General features: G+C 38.0%; 4 protein-coding genes across 7 annotated transcripts; 3 read left to right on the top strand and 1 right to left on the bottom strand.

The window, feature by feature from the left end:
• Positions 1-22: 22 nt before the first annotated feature.
• Positions 23-3380, top strand: LOC137098699 (junctional sarcoplasmic reticulum protein 1). 3 transcript variants are annotated; one of them, XM_067475213.1, is made up of 7 exons: positions 23-246; positions 803-903; positions 1628-1656; positions 1744-1819; positions 2264-2398; positions 2477-2571; positions 2675-3380. In XM_067475213.1, the coding sequence occupies exons 1-7, from the start codon at positions 239-241 to the stop codon at positions 2981-2983; spliced, it is 753 nt and encodes a 250-aa protein (XP_067331314.1). In that variant the 5' UTR covers positions 23-238; the 3' UTR covers positions 2984-3380. The 3 variants fall into 3 exon arrangements, with proteins under 3 accessions (XP_067331314.1, XP_067331315.1, XP_067331313.1); XM_067475212.1 differs by lacking the exon at positions 23-246 and adding an exon at positions 502-581; XM_067475214.1 differs by lacking the exons at positions 23-246; positions 2264-2398 and adding an exon at positions 493-581.
• sf3a2 (splicing factor 3a, subunit 2) lies at positions 572-6771 on the bottom strand. The gene is made up of 9 exons (XM_067475211.1): positions 6650-6771; positions 5723-6007; positions 5590-5636; positions 5110-5219; positions 4956-5005; positions 4492-4632; positions 4073-4141; positions 3718-3985; positions 572-1133 (listed from the first exon to the last, which is right to left on the bottom strand). The coding sequence occupies exons 2-9, from the start codon at positions 5918-5920 to the stop codon at positions 1120-1122; spliced, it is 897 nt and encodes a 298-aa protein (XP_067331312.1). The 5' UTR covers positions 5921-6007; positions 6650-6771; the 3' UTR covers positions 572-1119.
• A 1974-nt stretch (positions 6772-8745) lies between these two features.
• plekhj1 (pleckstrin homology domain containing, family J member 1) lies at positions 8746-13388 on the top strand. The gene is made up of 6 exons (XM_067475267.1): positions 8746-9110; positions 9283-9350; positions 9499-9565; positions 9814-9904; positions 11712-11775; positions 12354-13388. The coding sequence occupies exons 1-6, from the start codon at positions 9017-9019 to the stop codon at positions 12444-12446; spliced, it is 477 nt and encodes a 158-aa protein (XP_067331368.1). The 5' UTR covers positions 8746-9016; the 3' UTR covers positions 12447-13388.
• Positions 13389-13676: 288 nt separating this feature from the next.
• Positions 13677-21702, top strand: LOC137098626 (fizzy-related protein homolog). 2 transcript variants are annotated; one of them, XM_067475065.1, is made up of 14 exons: positions 13677-13852; positions 14809-14882; positions 15296-15424; positions 15603-15666; positions 16995-17125; positions 17214-17299; positions 17404-17587; positions 17781-17846; positions 18151-18253; positions 18386-18570; positions 18691-18924; positions 19306-19410; positions 19732-19824; positions 19927-21702. In XM_067475065.1, exons 2-14 carry the CDS (start codon positions 14814-14816, stop codon positions 19966-19968), a joined length of 1491 nt encoding a protein of 496 aa, XP_067331166.1. In that variant the 5' UTR covers positions 13677-13852; positions 14809-14813; the 3' UTR covers positions 19969-21702. The 2 variants fall into 2 exon arrangements, with proteins under 2 accessions (XP_067331166.1, XP_067331167.1); XM_067475066.1 differs by lacking the exon at positions 13677-13852 and adding an exon at positions 13930-14070.
• The last annotated feature ends 947 nt before the right edge of the window (positions 21703-22649 follow it).

The raw sequence follows: 22649 nt of genomic DNA, 5'->3' as shown, positions 1-22649 counted from the left end.
TATCCTGTAGTCTTTTTCTTCCCTTGTCAGTGCTCAACTGGGATGTGACAACTGTATAACATCACAACCAAATAACGTCAACCCTGCCTCAGTTAACACTCAATGCTTTTTGTTTTTTTTATTCTTCAGCACCTGTGCTTGACTGTCAGACACTACAGAACATGACTCTGCTGCCATCACTGCAGAGGAACAACGGACTTGTGACAAAGGATTCCCAACGCTGCCCAAGGGAACCAAAATGTTCAGGCAAGTAGGTCTTTATTTTCATCGGGACCAAAGGTTAAGCTTAGGTCAAGAAAGAGACTACCCATGGATGTAATGGTAACATGCTTTTTTCTTTTTGTGAATTTATGCAGCATGTATCTATCTGTCTCTCCCGTGGCATTACTTCATCTATTTATAGGCCTGCTAGGACATTAGCTCAGTGTCCGTTCAGAAATGTCATGTAAGATAAGGGCCTCGTAGCATTCATCTGTAAATGTGAAGGTCAAGAAACAGCTTCAGTTTTATTCATAAATTGGAGACGCTGACCTTTTACTTGTCATTTTCTTTAGCCAAAATGGAACACTGATGAGACAATGGTAATAACTTTATTTCTATAGTACAACGTGAAAAATACTAATCAAAACAACAGTAGTGACACTGCAAAAAAGCATATCTGAACAAATCAAAAATGTAAACACCAGTTCATTTGCAATTATTTTTGTATTATGTGTATATCATAATCTGCTAAATCCTTTCAAAATAAACAGCGTTGAGCTACTTTGAACTTCCACTGTCCAACTTCCCCTCTCTGTCTCAGGCAAGGGATGGACAAAAGCTATGAGACATTCGAGGAGGAGTTAGGGCCATCAGGAGCAGATCCTCCTCCACAGAATCATGTTCGACAGATCTGCAGACCAGGTGGCAAAGCACGCACACACAATCTGTAATATTTGTGCCTAAAAGCCTCTATCCAATGTGCATAATGCATATTATAAAACTCTGTAAACACTAGGGAGCAGGAACACAGGGAGTCACAGAAATATGACTCCTGGTCAAAGGAAGTACAGCGATAATGCACCTCAGCTGTGCTGGATGGTGGTGGTAAAGATAATTTCATGAGGCATTGTGGGACAATTAAGCCTTACTCCCTGAAACACAAACAAATAAAAACATTTCTATTAGAAAATGTAGATTTATAAATAGTTAGATGGTAATCCATCTAACTATTAGATGGATTACATCATCTGGTACAAACAATAATGTACTCAGTGGGGGGAGTTGCAATAACTTTGGGGATATTATGAGGTTAACATTTTACTTTATGACCAAAACCTGCACAATAAAACAACCTCAGCTGATCAGTGGCTATAAAATGGTGTTTGCATGCTAAACCAGGTTGGTGAATGCTGCAAATTAACTCTAACATTGTGTGTGTATGTTAATAAGGTCACATTTGGTAGCTCTGAGCACAGCTTCACAGACCAAACTCATTGTTTTGTTTAAATCTTGTTCAAATGAAACATATGTCAGGCAACAATAATGACTAAATATGCATAACAGCAATGTGGATAAATCCATTCCAGATTTGGTTGTTTGGGGGTTTAGTTGTTGTTTACAGTAAATCTCAATCTGTCTGTTTCAGAAATGTATGCTACAAGGAAAATCAGAGAGGTTAGTTGGAAAACAACCAACATGATTAATGTTATACTGTTTACATCTTTATCTTCCCCTTACAAGATACATGTTGTTCTTCAATAGGAAGTGGCCTCAGTTCCCCAGCTGCCTGGAGGAGAAACCAAGACTTCACCCAAACAACCAAACCTTCCCAGTGCACGTAAGTTTTTCGTATCTTTATCGTCAGCCCTGATAAGTGTTTGACAGCTTGACATTTTTGGAGATATACATATTTGCTTTCATTGCCAGAAGGAGCCAGCAACAGATTAGCTTACCAAAGCAGAAAGACCATCTGAGTTATAGCCCTACCTAGTGAAGCACATTACACTTTACACAAAATTATGAATTGGTGCTTCATGCTTTGGTTCAAGTATGGATTAAACAAAAGAGATCTATCATGGTTGTTAGTGTGTTTTAGTCCTGAAATCCTGATGGCCAAGTGTTTCCCATACGCTCAGTATTTTTGCTAAGATGAGCTAAGTTAGTTTTATATTATACACACAGAGGTCTTCTAACCACTTAGCAAGACAGCTGTGCATTTCCCAGACTTTTACATGACCTGATAATCATGAACCTGCTCTGCTTATATCTCATCTTCCTTCAGCATCTTTACACACACACCTGCCAATCCAAACCCAGACCCAGACTGAAACACCATGGAAGAATGTAACGCTTAACCGCTGTCTGTTTGTGGCTATTACCATCCTAGCACTCACCTCAGGCTTTCAAAGGCTTCATGGCAAGTAAACATGCAACTAGCACCAGAGTTGGAAAACTGCCTGCATACTGTAACCGAGTTGTCTCTCTTGAAAAACAGCAACCTTGCGTGGCCATAGGAATGCAGAAGAGGAGGAAGTTGGACTAAGAGTGAGACAACCAGGCACATTAAGACACAGATTGCAACAACCAGAAGTAAATAAGCATTGGTTTATGATTAACCTATTTCACAATCAACCAATGAACATTTACAGTCAATTATTATTAATATGCCTCTTTCATGTGTTTCACCCTCTAGCCTGAAACTTCTTTATGGGATGTCATGTTTTGGTTGCCAAATTTTGATGATGAGGATGATGAAATGGAGGAAGAAAATGACAGAGACAGAGAGTGGTCAACAAAAAAAGCGCGTGCATCAAGAGGTTTGAGAAACAAACCACTGCCAGAAAAAAACCTCATGAAGCAAACACGTGGGAAATTAAAGGATAGGAGAGCCAAGAAGGTAAAAGATAAAAAGGCCAAAGACAAAAGAGAGAGAGAGAGAAATGAGGAACTCAAAGAAACACCAAATGATGAGATTGAAGGAGATAATGAAGATGAGAATTAGAAGGAGCTACCCAAGAAAAGATGGAGAAAAATAAGACTCCAAAACCAATCTGTTTTTTGTTTTTACCTAGCAATGCAGAATAGTAGATATTCAACTTCAAAACATGCTAACAGATATTAGTTTATCTTATTAAACTGCAAAACGCGCGTTAAACCTTTTTTGCTTTGTACAATAGAGCTTTAATTAAATTTATCTCATTTGAAACTATCCTAATCAAATTTTGACCAATGTTTGACCTTTGTTTTACCTGTCCTTGCTTCACCTGAGAACATATTTTAGGAATTAATGCACTGTTGATCTACAATTTACAAAATGCTGTATCTGCTATGACCCACTCACACAATCGCAGGATACTTCAATAGTGTGTGTGTGTGTGTGTGTGTATGATGCTTTAATAAAAACACAGATTTTGGATTGGAAAAGTTTTTCTCCAGAGTATTTAATTACAAAAACAGAGTCATAAAAGATGAGCCATTTTCTATCTTAGCTATATTTCCTGAATTAAGCATTTATATAAAACAGTGGGTTCCTTTTCACCCTGCTGCAAAAAACAGACTGTTCTGCATGAAATCAAAACAATGTACAAAATCTACTAAATGTCATCATAATCTGAAAGAAATTTTAAAACTGAACGCACCTACATTATCTTAAGGTAGACACTGAAACTAGCCGCTCAGTGTGACTGCAAACAAAGAAATAAATCATTCAATATCCACCACCATGGGATCAATTACCAGACATTGTAAGACCCTCTGGAGGGGGTGGCCTCATTGGCACGGGGGGCATAGGCATCTGAGGGGGCATCTGGGGGGCACCTGGTGCACCAGGAGGGAGAGGGGGAACAGGCATCCCTCCTGGTGGAGGAGGGGGCATAGTCTCATTTGAGTGATGAGGACCAACTCCACTCATAAGAGGAGGGGGTCGCTTAACACCTGCAGGAGGTGCTGGGCCACTGGACTGGGGGAGAGCTTTCTCCATTTTGAAGTGAAACTGCAGAAAAAACTGGGAGAAAAACAATAGGAAAGATGATTAACATCACTTATTCTTTTTTGGCTTTGGGGTTTTGAAAGGCAATGAACTTGTGATTACCTGTTTTGTTTCTTTGTTCCAGTGGGTCCAGAAACGATTCTCTGCTTTATCAATTTCTCTACTGGGGACCTAAAAGAGCAAAAATGTTGATGTAAAAGCGTAAAGATAAATATCATATAAGGCAGAAATTCCCAACCCAGGTCTGCAGGGAACACTGCCCTGCAAGTTTTCTAGCAATCTCTGCATTACCTGCTGCTCGTTACCTGGATGAAGGGTGTTCAATCAGAACCTGGAAGATACCATCTCATTTGGTGGGAGAAAAACAATACCCACTACTATTTTTTAATTTCTGAGTGACTGAACACAAGTGATCCAAGTAATCAACATTGAGTAGGTTGGAAAACAAGCAAGGACATGTTATCAGAGGACCAGGGTGGGGAATCCTTAATGTAAGAAACACAAGCGCAGTATTCACTCACCTTGAAGGCAATAGTCTCGTATGGCTCTGCAGCCAAAAGCAAGTACTGCCAGCGCCGATCAGGAGGCTCAATGCGCTGTTCATAAGCAGACATGAAACGATGCCTGGGTCCAATTCCCTCAGCAATCTCTGGGTAGTCAATCTGAAGCACAGAGAAGTGAAAAATGTGTAGTTTATAAATTTGTTTTTGTACCTAATTGCACAGCAGACAAAATTGAACTCATTATTATTAGAGGATATTGCAAGACTGTTAATAGAGAGGTTAGTATTAATATCTGTTTAAAAGCTGTTTTAGCTGCCATTTAAATTCTCTCCTGTCAAATATACACTAAATCAACAAAATAAAAAAACTGTTTAATGCTGAGCTTTAATGTTTAAATTCGCTTGGTTTGACAAATATTCCAAAACAACAAACACTTTTAAATGAACAGATTTTACATAGGGATTCCAAGCAAGCACACTAACCTGGAAAAGTAAAGATTGCTGTCCTGTTTCTGGGTCCCTCTGTTTGGTTACTATAAAGAAAAGGAAGACATGGACAATATATTATAATACGTTTCTTTTGCAGAGAAATAAACCAGCATAAAGCACATCAAGACTGCACAGTCACGCAGCCTACCTTTGTATCCTGGTCGACCAATTTTGACAAACTTCTTGACTTCAACCTTTACTTTTGCTGGAGCTGGCTGAGCAGGAGCTTCTTTTGCCTCTTTGGCTGCTCTCCGGGCTCTGAAATAAACAAAGCAGTTTGTCAACCAACTGGGCACATCGTGTCTTTTGGGTTTTCCAGTTGTGGATTCTGTAAGCTGATATAAGTGAGTCACAAATCAAACAATATAACAGAGAAACATTAAAATAACTCAATGAAGCTGATTTCTGATGAAGGTAATGTGTAACTTTGGATCTAGTTTTCTTATTAAGCTGCTTCTTAGCTGAACCAATGCACATTTTTACAGAGCAGTACCTTTGACCTCTGCATGCAGTTTTGTGATGAACATTTTAAAACATCACTTTCACTAAAACCAAAATCTGAGATAAAGAAACTGCTTCTGCATCTCTGTTTTTGACATATTTGTTTAAAGACAAAATGTAGACTTACAAGTTGGTCTGATGCTTCTTTCCTTGTGTGTGAGCTAAATAGCTGCCCTGCAAACCGGAAGAGAGCAGCTTGTCACTTTTCCACTTCAACAAGATTTTAAAAACATATCGAGTTGTATCTAGTTTCTCCTCACCTCATTGTTATGAAGTGTTAGACAAAGCTTGCATTCGTATGACCCTAAATGATTCTTCATAAAATAGGGATCTTTGTTGATGTCAATGGTCTCCAGAGCCAGCTGACGTAACCGCTCCCGCCGGTCACGATTGCTCTCAGAGGCAGAGGCCACCCCACCGCTCCCCGTTTTCCCTCCAGCTCGATGCTGGAAATCCATCTTTGCAAGGTAAAAGACTCAAACACACAGACACTCCAAGACCAGTCCAACCTGGAGATGTACTCAAAATAGATCCTTTTTGATTATCTGGAAAAACGCACAAACACCATTGCAAGGATGAAAATAAACAATGACATTCACTGCTATTACAAATATATTAGTTATTCCTGGACAGTGGTGTAGCATGTGTACAATTTCACTACCACTTATATGTAGAAAAACCCTAGCCTAAGTGTGCATTAGTTGTGTTAATGTTGTATTGTATTATTGAAATAACAGTCTGGCTTGAACGCATGAGAAATATATCGTTAACGTTACGGTCTTATATTATGAGGAGACAACGAAAGCTTATTCTTAATGCTAACGAGCAGTTAACCGGTTTAAGTAATAGAAGGTTAAGTTGAAAATGTAACATGGCATCTTTATCTATATATTTTTAAATTATGCTATTTATTATTAGCAGATATATTTGCCATGCTACTACAGGTCAACAAGACCAATGTTACTAAAGAAAGTCAGCCTAACGTAACGCTAGCTACAACTGTAATTATGCTAGTGCTAAGATAATGCTTATGCGTTTCCAGCTAGTAATGAATGGCTCACTCAAAAACTTAAACGCTGTGGGCTCCAAAGCTGTAATAAAAGACCGATTAAGTGCATTCCAAAACAATAACTAAAGATTACTAAATCTACATAACATTACAAAAACGTTTTCATCAAAATACTCACCAACTCCACAACGTAAAGATCACACCAACGGAACTAGCGTGCGCAAGTGGCTTCTTCCTTGGTTTTCACACAGCCCCTGATTCATTAGCGCCACCTGTTGGACTGGAGATGGTTTGGGCCTTGTTTAAGGATATTGGCAACCATACGTTTTTCTCATCTTTCTCGTTATTCGCAGAATTTTGTGAAAAGTAGCCTTTTCTGTTCCTTTGAATTACATCTACAGAGCAATTCGCAGATGTTACTCTGCATTATAAAAATATGTGGGATACTGTAGGTCTCCGCTTTAAGGGTGGTAAGTAAGTAGATTAATTCAAGTAACCCTACTGAGATGCCGTCCATCCATCCATTATCTGTAATTGCTCATTCTGTTCAGGGTCGCAGGAGGCTGGAGCCTATCCAGCTGTCATAGGGTGAGATGAGGGGTACACCCTGGAGAGGTTGCCAGACTATCTCAGGGCCAACACATACACAGACAGACAACCATTCACACTCACACCTACGGGCAATTTTAGAGTCACCAATTAACCTAACATGCATGTCTTTGGACTGTGGGAGGAAACCCATGCAAGCACGAAAACCTTTCCTTCTATTTCACTAAAAATCTGTGAAAAATAATGTACTGTTTAGTCTACTCAATACATTTATTTGACAGCATTAGTTAGTTTTTTCAGATTTGGATTCTTATTAAAAGTATACTCAACTAATAAATTAATAATACCGTATTGGAATACAGTGGTTCAAATCAAGTCCACCTTTTCCAGCTGTGTGTCACCACCAACACCAACAATATCTGTACTTGAAGTATAGAATATTTTATTTAAACAGGCGATTGATGTATATTGTTTGTTTTGTTAAAATGCACTAAATATTTAAATGGGTAACTTATTTCTGTACATCTTCAAGTTTTAGCATGCAACCAATTCATCTATTACTCAAATACTGACTCAATTATTCCACATAAAATTGTTTTGTTAAAATCAGTTTTCCTAATTTGATTATACAAAAATGCACACATCAATAATTGTTGAGCTGTCAAACCATATTCGTAGTTTTATGATTGAGCTTGGGCAGTGGTTAAATTGCTTGTACGTATGAATGTGAGTGTGAATGGTGAGTGTGAATTGTTGTCTGTCTGTGTACATCTCTCTGTGTTGGCCCTGAGATAGTCTGGCTACCTGTCAAGGGTGGACCCCGGCTCTTGCCCTCTTGCCAGCAGGGATGGCCCCTGGATGGGGCCTCTGGATGGATAATTGAGATTTCCAATATGAAATGTTTTAAATGTTAAGAATCACAAAACAGGTTTTGTACTCCAACAACTGCTCAATACCTTAGGTATGACCCAATATGATTGGGTCAAAGATTGGATATACAGCAAAGATTGGACTATATTATACCAATATGCCACTGCAGTATCTATTTGCTCAAAGAAAAAGGAAGACTATCATGTGCTAACATTATGTGCCAACAGGTCTATAAATCGTTCTTATCGAATCTACACCAATAATGAGATATGTTGTGGTTCTTGTGCAGCTTTAGTAAATTTAAAGCATAGTCACTAAGAAACGAGACACGAAATAGTATAGGATATAGTTTTGATACCAAATAATCTAATATTAGTCTTACTTGTGTGGATACCAGCACATTATAGCTAAACCTAAGGGTAGGAAGCAGACAGGTACAATATATTTATGGAGATAATAGTAAGTCGGACTATGGATCAAATAATGCACAAGCTTCAACTTCAACTTGTATGGAATTCATGGGAAGGTGAGCTGGAAAAGTAATTGTAGGTTAAATCTAGAGGAAGATGTAATTTTAAGATCAAGATATGGATCAAGAAACAGTGGTAGATGTGATTATTGTGGCATGTGAGAAACAAGAACATGTATTTCAGAATTGGTCAATATACCATTAGGAGGTTAAAGTCCAAAATTACTTCAATTAGTAATTTAAATTTTTAATTCAAAATGTATTTAATGTTAATTTAAGGAGGGCAGTAAAATGAATTTAATGTAGTAGGCATGTTGTCTTGACTGACGATCTGAAGGTGGCGCTAACGCGTTCTACGTTCCTTGAAAACCGCCAAAAAGGAACAGAAGAAGAATTACTGCAGCCACCACAGGGGAGTGTCTGTGAAGTGTGTTTAGCGTAGCTTGAAGGAGAAGTACGATACTCTGTTACAACTGGAGAAAATTAGCAAACGAAGCCGCAGTTTAAATCTGAAACATAGCCGACGCAATTGCATTATCTTTGTAGCTGTTAGGTGACTCTGTTGTTATGTTTTCGGTCCGGGAAATTTCTCCGCCTTAACGACAGTGTCCCTGTGTCCGTCAGTCTGCAGCCGTTCTACCTCCGCCTGTGACCGCGATGCGTTTCAACGAGAAGGAGCTGGTTTTTCTTAGCCGCCAGCCCTCAGAGATGGCAGCTGAAATGTGGATGCGAGGACCAAAAAAAGGAGATGGTAACTCGCCTTATATTCTATACCGATCAGCACTTGATAGACCCACTTCCGTTTTATGGAAATCGTGCTAATGTTCAGCAACCAGAAGACAGAACATGTTCTTGTAACTTGTCAGCGTATATGTGTATGTTGTAAAGTTAAAAATTGCATCTCAGTTCCCTTTTTGTTTTAGTTGTAAAGAAGAGGCTGGTGAAACTCATTGTTAACTTCCTATTTTATTTCCGGACTGATGAGGAGGAGGTCAGTCAATATTTAAACACATGTCCATATTGTAGGCTGTTTATTGTCACGTGTAATTATTGTCTTACATGTACCTCGTGGTAAAGCGAATTATTTCGCTGTTAATAGTCAAAATGTTGTCAAATAAAATCTGAATTTATTTTGTCAGCCAATTGGAGCTTTGTTGTTGGAGCAGTGCCGAGTGGATAGAGAGGACTGTCAAAGCTTCTCCATTGGTGAGCTACAGCATCCTCAGGCTTACGCCCTCATTTTACATTCACACTTACATACTTAAGTTGTCAAAGTCCGAGAAGTCATGTTTGTGATGTTGGCATTATTCAAACTGTAAACTGCATAATTAATACAGTAAAATGTATCAAACTCTATTACATGTGAATTTGTTTTGTTTGTGCATTTACACTGTATGTCAATTTAACTTCCAGTAAGTTTCAAATTAACTTTTTAAAATTTTTACTGATTGTAGTATTTCTGGATGAAGCAGAGAGAAAGTATTTTTTTGAGTGTGATTCTGAGGAGCAGTGTCGGGAATGGATAGACTCCATTATGAAGGCCAGGTAGGACTTACTCTTTCCTTACTTTCCTTACTTAATAAGACACACATCCAGATCTCCTTGTTACACTCACCTTTTACCTTGAGAGAAATTTAATTGATTCTGACTAGTGGTTATGAATCTCATTTTTTTTCTAAAATTACCAATCTTTTGTTCTTTTATTAATTTACAACCCCAATTCCAAAACAGTTGGGAAGATGTGAAAAAGTAAGTAAAAACAAATCTCATTAGCCCAAATGTTATTCACAATAGAACGCAAACAACGTATCTGATGTTGGGAATGAGACACTGTACCATTTCATGGAAAATATTAGCTCATTTTGAATTTCATGGCAGCAACACATCTGAAAATGGTTCCAAGAGTGGTAACAAAAGGCTGGAAAAGTAATTGCTGCAAATCAAAAACAAAAATACTGTTCCTTAGGGTAAAATTGCCAAGATTTTGAAGATCCCACTATCTACAGTATATAATATCATCAAAAGATTCAGAATCAGGAGGAATCTCTGTGCGCAAGGCCGAAGGTCAAAACTGGATGCATGTGATCTTCGGACCATCAGGTGGCACCGAATTTAAAAACGGGCACAAATCTCTTCTTGATATCCCTGCGTGGGCTTCCAGAAATCCAGAAATCACTGTATGTAGACAAGGTTCACCGTTCAATCCACAAATGTAAGTTAAAGCTGTATCTATCAAACAAGCCATATGTGGACACAATCCAGAAACTCTACCGTGTTCTCTGGGCCAAAGGTCATTTAAAATGGTCTGAGGCAAAATCGAAAACTTCTGTGGTCAGATGAAACAAAATTTTAAATTCTTTTTGGAAACCAGACGTCGTGTCCTATGGACTAAAGAAGAGTGGGACCATCCAGCTTGTTATCAGCGGAGAGTTAAAACGCCTGTATCTCTGATGGTATGTGGGTGCATTAGTGCCTATGGTTTGGGTAGCTTACACATCTGGAAAGGTTCCATCAATGCTGAAAAGTACATGGAGGTTTTAGAGCAAAATATGCTCCCATCCAGACAACGGCTCTTTCAGGGAAGACCTTGCATAGACAATGTTAAACCACATAATGCATCTATCACAGCAGCATGGGTTCACAGCAGAAGGGTCCAGGTGCTGAACTGGACTGCCTGCAGTCCAGACATTTCACCAATAGAAAACATTTCATAAAAGGAAAAAATCTGGCAACCAAGGCCCGGGACTGTTGAGCAGCTGGAATCCTGCATCAGACAAGAATTGGGACAACATTGCTCTATTAAACTCCAGCAACTGATCTCCTCACTTCCCAGACATTTACAGAAAGTTGCTAAACGAAGAGGGGATGCTACGAAATGGTAAACATCACCCTGTTCCAACTTGTTTTTGAAGTGTTGCTGCCATCAAATTCAAAATGAGCTCATATTTTTTTTGAAATTGTAAAATGTCTTAGTTTCAATATCTGATATGGTGTTTGTGTTCTATTGTGAATAAATATGGGTTGATGAGATTTACAAATCATTGCATTCTGTTTTTATTTACATTTTACATATCTGAAACTTTTTTTGAAATTGGGGTTGTAGCTAGTCATTATAAAATAAACACTCTTAGTTTTGTAGCTACCTGTTACACAATACATTTTAGGGCTTTTATTATGTTATTTTTTTTTTAATTATAAGGAGTAAATTATGTATGCAGAGGAAAAAATATAAAAAATGCAAGAATGGTCCATCCAAAAAAAAAAAAGAACTACAAACCTACTTGCAGCCCTATTTCTTACTGTATTATTTTAAAAACTGTTCCCCTGCATCAATTTATTTTATTTCTTACAGTTACGAGTTCATGAGAAAGAACCTGATATTCTATCGAACTGAAATCCACAGGCTCACTGGAAAGGTGAGAGCCGCATGTCAGTGCACTAAATGTCACACAGATGCTGTTTCTCCCCAGCACTGTCATACCATTAGACGGTTATAGTGTGAATTACACATGCAGCATTAGTGCCATGCTTGACCCTTCAATTTTAGGAGAAATAGACAGGTAGATAGCAGAGGCAGTACTGAGTAACTATAGCTTTGTTTAGTAAGGTTGTCATGCTGAGAGTTATAGCAATGTAATTAAAATGAAAACAATTAATTTTATTTGTGGTGTTTCTGGTCAGTCAGAATGATCCGCAGACCTCAGTGTAACATTTTTCATTGATGAATGACTGTGGTCAAACTTTGTGAGGCATTGTTACAAAAAGTATTTTAAGAAATATTGTTTGCTGCCAGCAACACAGTGCTGCATTCATTGAGATAAATGCTGAAATAAATTTTTATATTATATGTTATGAATTATGAGTTCATGACTTAAGTGAACTAATCAATTTAATATAAAGTTTACTCCAATTTAGATTCTGTAAACACTAAACTTTTTTTCTCTCAACCAGAATACTCATTATCTTGTTTTTTTTTTTTTGTTTTTTTTTGTAGGACCCCTTGGAGCAGTATGGTATATCTGAGGAAACTCGCTTCCAGGTCAGCAACGGACTGCAACTTATGCCTAGAGATACATCCTCCCTGTAGCACTCGGCACTGATTTAAAAGCCATGGCTTTACCCTTCACACTCAAGATATTAACATTTTCAATGTTCAATGTATATATTCTGGCCCATTGCTTATGCAAATTATAAAGCTTTATAAATGTGAGACCATGGAAAGTAATTACTCTTTCTCATTTCATCGTCAGTCTTTACAGGTAACCTGTATAGTGTGAGGAAAGGGGATGTTAAGGGGATTTTAGATGTCATTTTATGTATAATTTGTGTGGGTAATCAAGTGTCTCTAAAACACTTTAGATACTGTTCCTTTCTACTCGACATGCTGTACATTTGGGAGTATTTGATTGTGCATATACTGTAGAGCTGAGGCTGTGACTATCAGGACTAAAATGAATATGACTGTAGGACATTTGATGTGAATCAATGTTGGAAGGCTCCTCTTCTTATTAGATATACTGCTCTATTGAGCCACACATTATACTCCATTTTTGCTTACATGAAAGGATTTTTTGCTTCTCTAAAATGTATTAGGCTTTTAAAACATTTAGAATATTTAGTTTTATAAACTATACTTTTGCACATATTAACTGGGAGTTGATTGTTTGTTTGTTTTGTTTTTTAGTTCTTTACTTGAATCTACTGTACATTTTCTGTTGCACTTTGAATTATTCTTAAAGGTTGACGGACCAATTTGGGAAACTACACCATTTTTTCAAGTGTAACTACAACATAGCTGCAACTAAGTGTGAAGTCAAATTTATTTTGCTCTTAACCATATTTTAACTATATGGCAATGCTGTATCCCCCAAATTAGAGGATAAAAATATTTATTTCAGCAGTCAGGATTTAACTCACAAAGAGGATATGAATGTCTTCATTTTTTTTAAACACAATCTGTTTTTACTTCATGTTAGATTATTATATTTGTCACTGTCATTTTGTAACTAATAAAACAAATTTAAAGATACTGCACATGCAGATTGTCGTCTGTTAGCCATAACATCTAACCTCAAAATGGTAGCCTTACATGATGTTTTATAGTGCACTATTCATCTCCAACAATCAAGAGATTATTAACATAGATGTGTAAACTTATTACGCGTATGAATACTGTTCACCTCACATCGTTCTTCCTCACATCTCTCATGTTTAGTGTGATTTCCCAGGCCTGTGGTAACCGTGGGCCGCTGGCCAATGTGTCTGTGTGAGGCATGTTTCCTTAGCAACGCAAAATGTGCGATTCAAAAACAGCGACGTCACATCCTTCCCGTGGTGCTTTGCGAACATAAACTGAACGATCGGCAAAAGAAAACATTTGTATTTTGTATGCTCTCTTATCAAGAGTAAACCCCACTAAACAGATTATTTCAACTAGAATTTGTGTTGTTAGGACCTCACTCGAGCGTAACAGGAAGATCTTATCGGGGCACGGTAGGTGTTAATAAAAGTGCAGCTTGCGAGCCAACAATGTTGCTAACCCATTAGCCGGAGGAGCTAGCGTATCTTTTATTAAGTATGCCAGCCCAGCGGAGCTAGTAGTAGCATAGAGCTGTATCATTGTCGATTAAATCGTTCAATGTGTCATTTTAATGTTAAGATTACACATTAGCGATAGGCAATACAGCATTTGCATTGCGTTGTACAAACAAGTAAGTCCCTGCTGTTCAAATGGTGTCAAAATCTGTAGTTTACACAAATATCAATTAGCTAGTGCTGTTAGCAGTAGACTGAGCCTACCCGTACCTGGTTGTGTGACTATAGCTGTTCTTTTCCTTTAACTACTATCATATTTTTTCCACATCAGCTAACGTTAGTGTATGCTGTTTTTAAGATAAAGTTGAGTACGGAATAATTGTTACTTTGTTAAGCTAATTACAAATAATGTAACGTTAAACTCCAATAAGCGTTCAATGTTGTCATATAACTAAAGACTCTGGTGCTTATTTTCCTACGTTTTTAAAATTATTTTTAGTTTGGTCAAATGGATCACTCTTTATTTTGTCTTTTAAAAAATATGAACTATTAATGGGCTCAAAATAAGCTTTTGTTCTGTTTTACGTCGTCATGAAAGCAGCATTTTAAATGACGCAAAATAAACAGTAATACGCAGTAAAGAGATCATCAAAGGCACGGACTGTAGTAGGCGTTTTAGGACAAACAACTCTGCATAATTGACAATAAAAACAGCAATGTGTAGTCCTACAAAGTGCTCTCACGGCTTATTTTGATTTTATGTTTGCCTTATTAATTTTCAGACAGTTTACTAGTAGGTCAACAAAATTACAAGAAGTTGGCGAGTAATTTTGAAGAGGCAGTCTCTTGCTGACTTGTTTTTTTTTTTTATACAGCTGCAGTATGATTTTATGATTGTGCTTATTGGTTTTCAGGTATCATGGATCAGAACTATGAATGCAGGTTGCTCAGGCAGATCAACTACCAAAATGAAAATGCAAGCCCTATAGTAAGTGTATAATACAAATGCTTGAATGTTTTGTCAGTTATGTGCACGTCCTTATATAACCCATTTCCTTGTATGAGTGGTATGTTTAGGTCATTATCATGACTATAGTATGATGATAACCCTTAACAGCATTTTAACTAAAAACAACCTAATATGGTCAGAGAAGGTGTTACACTCTGTTTTGGAAGAATAAATGCTTTTTCTTTCTTTTGACTGTGTCAGTAGTGTTGAATGAAAACAAGACCTTACTGGCCAAATGACTGTGTTTTGTGAATATTATTAACACGTCAAACAAATGCACCATCTGCCACCTAAATTATCTTCCTGTTGTATCAAGTTTTCACGTTTCACAAAGCCTGTTTTTGTTTGGCGTCCAGTCAAAAAATGTTTTCTCCTCTCATCTCCCCATGTAGAAAGCTGTAGGAGTGGTGAAAGCTCTAACACCCACCAGCTCCCCCCTGTCCTCCCCTAGTAAGCATGGTGATCGCTTCATTCCCTCCCGGGCTGGAGCCAACTGGAGTGTCAACTTCCACCGCATCAACGTGAGTCTGCTGCAATGCACCCAGCACTTTTCCTTTCTAATAAGATAACAATGTTCACAAGATGAAAGTAGTGATAATAGTTTATAAGGAAAAAGTTCTTTGAATTTTATCTTTACTTTTTATGTAGTTGCTTCTAAAACAAGATCACAGAGTGAGAATTTTATTTTTCTGCCCACAGGAAATTGAAAAGTCACACAATCAAAACAGGAAAACAAAAGATGGCACAACAGACAGCAACAAAGGTAGTCAATCTACGTTTTGTTACGAAGAAAATTGAGTTTAGGCAAACAAATAGTATCAGTATAAACAGTGACTTTTGATACATTTTTGACTGCATTTACATGCACTCAAATGTATGTAAATGCCAGGTTACCCTGCTAATCAGGAAATACGTTTAGGTGCACGTAATCAGATTTGTCCTTGACATCTGTCTTATTTTGGAAATATGTCACAGGCTTTAACTGTATAGTAACTGTATAGACTTCTATCAGCTACTTTGTGTTAGTTAGTGTTTAGTTGACATATCATAAAAACAAGACAACATAGCTCAGTGTAACAATATCTTCTTTTAAATAGCTTTTCACTCTGTGGCCTGTTCACATCTTTTTGACATGAACAAGCTCTGTTGGAGAAAGCTGATTAGAAACCTGGTTATGCATTTACAAGTTAGAGAAATCTGTGTTCTCTAGGCGACATCTAGAAAAATCAGTTTTTCCTTTATCCCCGATCCCAATTGCCTATAAGATGCAGCACACTGCAAAGTTTGACAGAGGCAGATGCTAGATAATGATGTTTAAAGTAAAACCTGCACATTAAGGTTAATGATAATACTACTTCTCACAATTAGAGAGAAATTCATCCCATTCACCATCCTGAGGAGTTGTTTTTTATTTATTTATTTATTTGGCCACAGCATAAAAATTTCAGGATTTGTTTTTACATTCATTCTGCTATATCACCTAAGTACCTTTAGGTGATATAGCAGGTCCATAGGCTCCCTCTGCAAAGCACCTTTTATGGTGGAGTAAACCCTGGGACAGACACTAAAGTCAAGTTTTGAATTTATAGACCTACAGTGAGTAAACATAATTCATTGTTTGTTTTAATATTTTTAGGGAATTTCTTGACAGTAACAAAAATTGTGAATTCTTCAGCCAGTTACCTGCTCTATTACCACATGAGATCAATAGCTCAGTACAGAGTCTTTACACTAGAGTGCTGGCAGAAGAAAGTCTGTATAATCTCCAGTCCAACTGGTCTGGACATTTGTGTTCTCACATGCAGCTACTTTAGGTCATGTCTAGATAAGTTCAGGGTCTCAATTCATGTCTGAAAATGGCTTCTGATGCGAGCTCCAGTCAAACTATATCATTTGACCTTCGCTTGTTTACTAAGCCTGGGCAGGCTAGTGGAACCTGGAGATAAGGACTAAACAAAGCCTAGTGAAAAATTCTCCCTGATCTTCAGAGCTGTTAGAGGGAAGCTAAAATCACAGAGGGAGCATGGTGTTTGAATTTAATCTTTAGAAGCCTGGTTTGATTTTCCCTCATGTCTTTTCCACTGCCTTTAGCGGATGGTCTGGCTTATTCTGCTTTACTAAAGAACGAGTTGCTAGGAGCGGGCATCGAGAAAGTTCAGGACCCTCAGTCAGAAGACCGACGCCTGCAGCCCTCTACTCCGGCAAAGAGGAGCCTTTTTAGTGTAAATACGGTCAACATAGTTGTAACTTCCAGTGCATTGTTTTGCAGGTTATTTTTCTTGCATTTGTCATAATGTGTTTATTTCCTAGTATTCTGTAAGCACTAAGAGAGCTCTGCCAGAAGAGGATGGAAACGTGGTCTCTCCGTATTCCCTATCACCTGTCAGTAGCAACAGGTAATGCATTTTTGTCTCTTTTCCTTAAATGATAAATTTTTAATAGAAGAAATGTATAAAGTATTAGTGTAATAGTGCTAACTAAATTTTACTGTGCATTGCAGCCAGAAACTATTGCGATCGCCAAGAAAACCCACACGCAAAATATCAAAAATTCCATTTAAAGTTCTGGATGCACCTGAGCTTCAGGACGACTTCTACCTCAACCTAGTGGACTGGTCTTCTCTGAATGTTCTCAGTGTTGGGCTGGGAACTTGTGTCTACCTGTGGAGTGCCTGCACCAGCCAGGTGTGTGTAATTTATTAGCTCACATATCTAAGAGTAAAAACATTTCTCTCTATACAAATTTTTCTGTTCACTTTGTATGTGTCAGTTTAAGGTTACACCCACACTGCAACATGCATGTAAACCAAAGAGCCTGAGGACGTAATTGAACTCTAACTCTAATGATAATCTGTGTTTTATCTTGTCACTTCTTCAGGTGACACGTCTTTGTGACCTTTCTGTTGAAGGAGATTCAGTAACCTCAGTTGGCTGGTCAGAGAGGGTGAGTTGTTTTATATCACCTTATGATCTGTATAAACCTCCATTAACAAAAAAACATCCAGTATCTTAAGTAATGTTCAATGAGAGCCTGCATACCAAAACCCTCTTCACATTTCTACTGATAATGCATGAAATAACTGACAGAGATTCAGCAGGCACTTGACATTTAGTAAAGATTCAAATAGAGCTTTGGAGTGCATGGTCTGTGTCAACCTTTAAAAACTCTTATTTGGTAGAAATGTTGTTTGAGGTAATTACTGACTCTTCATACATCAGCCTAATGCTCACAATCTGTCTACTTTTAGGGTAACCTGGTAGCAGTGGGCACTCATAAAGGCTATGTACAGATCTGGGATGCAGCAGCAGGGAAGAAACTTTCTGTATTAGAAGGACACACAGCCAGAGTGGGTAAGGCTCAAGAGAAGGACGAAGCGACAGTGGCAGTAGTTGAAATATCACTACCTTCATTTGTTTTTGCACAGTTGTTTAGCAACAGAAAATTATCTTCTCTTCATCCTGCCTTTTATTCTTTGCTGCCAGGTGCATTGGCATGGAATGCAGACCAGCTGTCTTCTGGGAGTCGTGATCGCATGATTCTGCAGCGGGACATTAGAGCCCCGCCTCTCCAGTCGGAACGCCGTCTCCAAGGACACAGGCAAGAAGTCTGCGGGCTGAAGTGGAGCACAGACCACCAGCTGCTAGCTTCAGGTGGAAATGATAACAAGGTATGCAGACAGATATTCTCACCTGTGTCTCTGTATTGGAAACTTGGAAACTTTTCAAAATATATCTGAAATATATATTTTTCTCTTCCTTCTCCCATTGTTTTAAACTGTGGTCTGTAGTTGCTTGTGTGGAATCACTCCAGCGTCCTTCCAGTGCAGCAGTATACAGAGCACTTGGCTGCGGTAAAGGCGATTGCCTGGTCCCCCCACCAACATGGCCTGTTGGCATCAGGAGGCGGCACCGCTGATCGCTGCATCCGTTTCTGGAACACTCTGACCGGCCAACCTCTGCAGTGCACTGACACAGGCTCTCAGGTCTGCAACCTGGCCTGGTCCAAGCACACTAATGAACTGGTAAGTTATCTGATTTCCTTTTAATCTAGACTGTGTTTTGGGGGAATTACTCCTTACCGCTAATGGAATGACAAGATAAAAATTTTCTTTCTTACACCCTGCATGCAGTATTTTAGGTGTCCTTTTCTCACAGTAAAGATGCCAGTGTTGTACCTGGTATAACTGTCAATAAAATGATGTAACTCTTAGATATTTTGAATTTATGTGAAATGTCAGCTTTATTTATTTTTATATATTCATTCATTTTTATTACCCCTGCTATCTGTTTTTTACCTGACCTGTGCTAGACATGCTTCTGTAGTGAATAGAGAAAGAACTCAACTTAAATAAGCACATTCCCTATGGTAAATGTATGAATAAGGTTAATTTATTTTCCTGTAGGTCAGCACACACGGTTATTCCCAGAACCAGATCCTGGTGTGGAAGTATCCCTCTCTAACTCAAGTGGCCAAACTTACAGGACATTCCTACAGAGTACTCTACCTGGTGAGTACAGAGTTTACTGTTTGTACATGCTGTATGTATCTGTCTGCCAAACGGCATATTACAACTGAAGTGAAAAATGAGTTGTTGAAAGCATCACAGGAGAACAAAAGACAAATTAGAAACCCCCAAATACACATGATCACCATAACAAGTAGTATTAGGAGTGTGTTTTCATTCTAATGTTAACATCTCAACTTGTTATGTTTTTGTGGAGAACAAGGAAATGATATGAACAGAATTGTACACTTGCGTAGCCCTAAACTAACCCTGATTATATACCAATACTATATATGTAGTGTATAATGATGAGTGTATGTGCAGGCTATGTCCCCTGATGGAGAGGCTATTGTGACGGGGGCTGGCGACGAAACACTTCGGTTCTGGAATGTCTTTAGCAAGATGAGGTCCACTAAGGTATTTATTCTCTCTTTCTCCAGTGCATTTAGGTTTAAGATCAAATTGTACTCCCTCTGGTCTCCATCTTTTCTTCATCTTATTTTACTCTTCTTCTTTTAGGAATCAGTGTCTGTGCTAAACCTCTTCACCAGGATCCGGTAGCAAGCACACCTCTGTACTACAAGGTAATAAAGACAGGAAAGGAATTTATTTTTCCATATCTCAACCTGTGATCTGCCCCTTATTTAAGGCTTCACCTCAGTAGTCTACAGAGGGCCAAACCCCAATTGCCCTTAGTTTATTTAGCCAAATTGTAGCTGCAGGTGGAGACCTGCACAGCTTGAGTGTCGAGGACAGGACATGCATCCAGTATGAACAGTATTCCACTTCCTCCTAAATGATGAAGCCACTGCCTCCAACAGACCAGAGATCTGAGGGGATCTAAGGAGTACTGCGATGTTTTTTCCCCATGTGATTATACTTTGTTTACACACACTGATGTGCATATCAGCCAAATATTGAGTTTGTCCTTTTGACTGTCTATTTATTTTATTTTAGTTTTAGTGTTTTGTTGTTTTTGCTTTTGTCTTGTTTTCTACATATTTTAACATATGTTCTTACTAGTTTATTTGGTTCAAACGGGGGTAGGTTTCCTTTTATGTAAGCGTGGTTTTTGGTCTGATCTGTGGAGAGAAAAAAAAAAAAGCCAAGCTTCTCTATTTGGATTAAACTGAGGAGCAATAATGTCTCATGTACACCCATAATAGATTATACAAGCTTGGGCAATTTCAAAAACTGTTAATAGTTAACGAGGATTGGGCACATGGGTCGATCTCCTTTTTTAAAAAAGTTGAAGTTCGTTTTAGTCTAATGATATTAAGCACTGTTGGAAAAACATTTTCATCATAAGGAAAAAAAATCTGAAATAGCATAAAGCTTGATCTTTAACCAAAATAACTATCTAGGAATTAGAATGATTTTCTTCTTCTTTTTTTTTTTTTAATTCTTATTTTATTTTTTACATAAGTAGTTCAAATAAAAAGAAGAATTAAATGTGGCTTGTGTGGAAGCTTTTCACTCATGTTTCCTCACTTTGCCCACAGTCATGCAACAAAAATTAAAACAAAAATACTAATCAGTGCAGTTTATAATGGCAACTAGAGTGTACAGTAAAAACATTTGGGATTAAACCAGACCAGTGCAAGGCTTCTCTGCAGAGCTTCTTGCTTTCTGCTATGCCTGCTAATATATTCAAGCTTGGGGCACTTGTCTTTTGCTACTTCAGAGCCTTTCTGTGCTTTTGTAAATTTTTCTGAAAACATTTCAAATAATCTACATTTTCCCTAATTGTGTTTTTTTTATTTTCTTCCCATTTGAGTGCTCGAGTCAGCTAGCGTGCCACATTTATATGAATGCTATTTATTTGTGCTGTGAGACGTTCTTGTACAGAGGCATGTTTGTTTATTATTGTCTTCAGGATGCTGATGGGCAGTTACTGCTCAGCTGTGTGGAAGTTTCAAAATCTGAACTTTGCTGTTGAATTACACAAGAATGTTAAAAAAACAAGTGTTTCTGTACTGACTGATAAGCAACAAGTAAATGAACATATGTCATACCTAATGCCATTGCTCTTTTATTGTCCAGTAAATAGAAAGTTGGCATCCAGAAAATCAGCGGCTGTTAAATAAAAGGGGACATAACAGTGTTACTTTCTAGTGGTTGGTGTGTATTTTTCCTATTGTCAGAAAATCTAAATGTTAGACAATCTGTTGATACTTTGGCTTAATTTGTATAATTGTGACCTGGTGAAGGAGAATCAGCCCAGTACACAGTGTCTTTTTGTTTTTTTATTCTGAACGGAAAAATTGGAGTTCAATAAAATAAAATGGTAAAGCACCAAGGTGTGACAAATGGCTCGGATCTGATTCAGACTATATCACCACTTCCCCAACTTTGCAGTTGAGCATTAACTACTTGTACAAAATGACTCAAAACTGCAGTTGCTAGTCTAAAAATGATAAATACAAAAGAGTGCAAAAATAACACAAGTACAAAGAGCACACATACTTAGCCCAGCAATCCTACCTTCACAGGTTTTTGTGTAAAATGAATGGTGCAATAAATGCAGAAATTTGACCAATATACTGACTTCAGTGCATCCATCCAATCGGAGATGACTTGCAGCAGGACGCCCCATGTACTTCTCAAGGACCATCCTCTAAAAAGAACAATATTAGCCACTAACATTGATCACAAGTGTATCTTGTGTTACACTCACATTTTACAGCTTATTTAGCTTGATAAAACAAACTTCCACAGGGAAAATTGCATTTTCCAGCGCTGCAGGGGCTTGTTGGGTTTGGATGTAGATGGCCACGTGTTTGAATCCCACCCCATCACATGTGGCCCCTGAAGACGCCGGCTAAAAGCTGTTAATATTTGAGTAAACATCATGACTTCCTGCTTTCTTGCTGCTCAGAGGTGTAATTTCTACAGTAATATTTTACAGTAACTCCTTGTTTTGTCATTTTACAAAGTTTAATTGTATTTTGCAATGATCATGGGTAAAAACAAAAAAATTGCTGCAGCTAAAAGGATTATTTTTCCACAATAACACATTGTACTATTACAGGCAGGTTGTCTCTTGACTGTAGATGATGCGCATTACGACAAACTTGATTTAGGCGGTTGAATTTGAACGAGGAACAAGAGGATTTGATGACAAAACCAGAGGAGCAACCGTCATTTCTTTGATGACAACAAGTTTGTCTTGTTTGTAAGAGTGACTGTAATTTCCCATTGTGTTAAATGAGCTGTGTTATGACCCCAGCAGCACTGCAGGT

Source organism: Channa argus, chromosome 14 (genome assembly GCF_033026475.1).
Source record: "Channa argus isolate prfri chromosome 14, Channa argus male v1.0, whole genome shotgun sequence".
Lineage (NCBI taxonomy): Eukaryota > Metazoa > Chordata > Actinopteri > Anabantiformes > Channidae > Channa > Channa argus.
The sequence above is the reverse complement of the archived record's forward strand: the minus strand, read 5'-3'. Positions and strand labels throughout refer to the sequence as shown.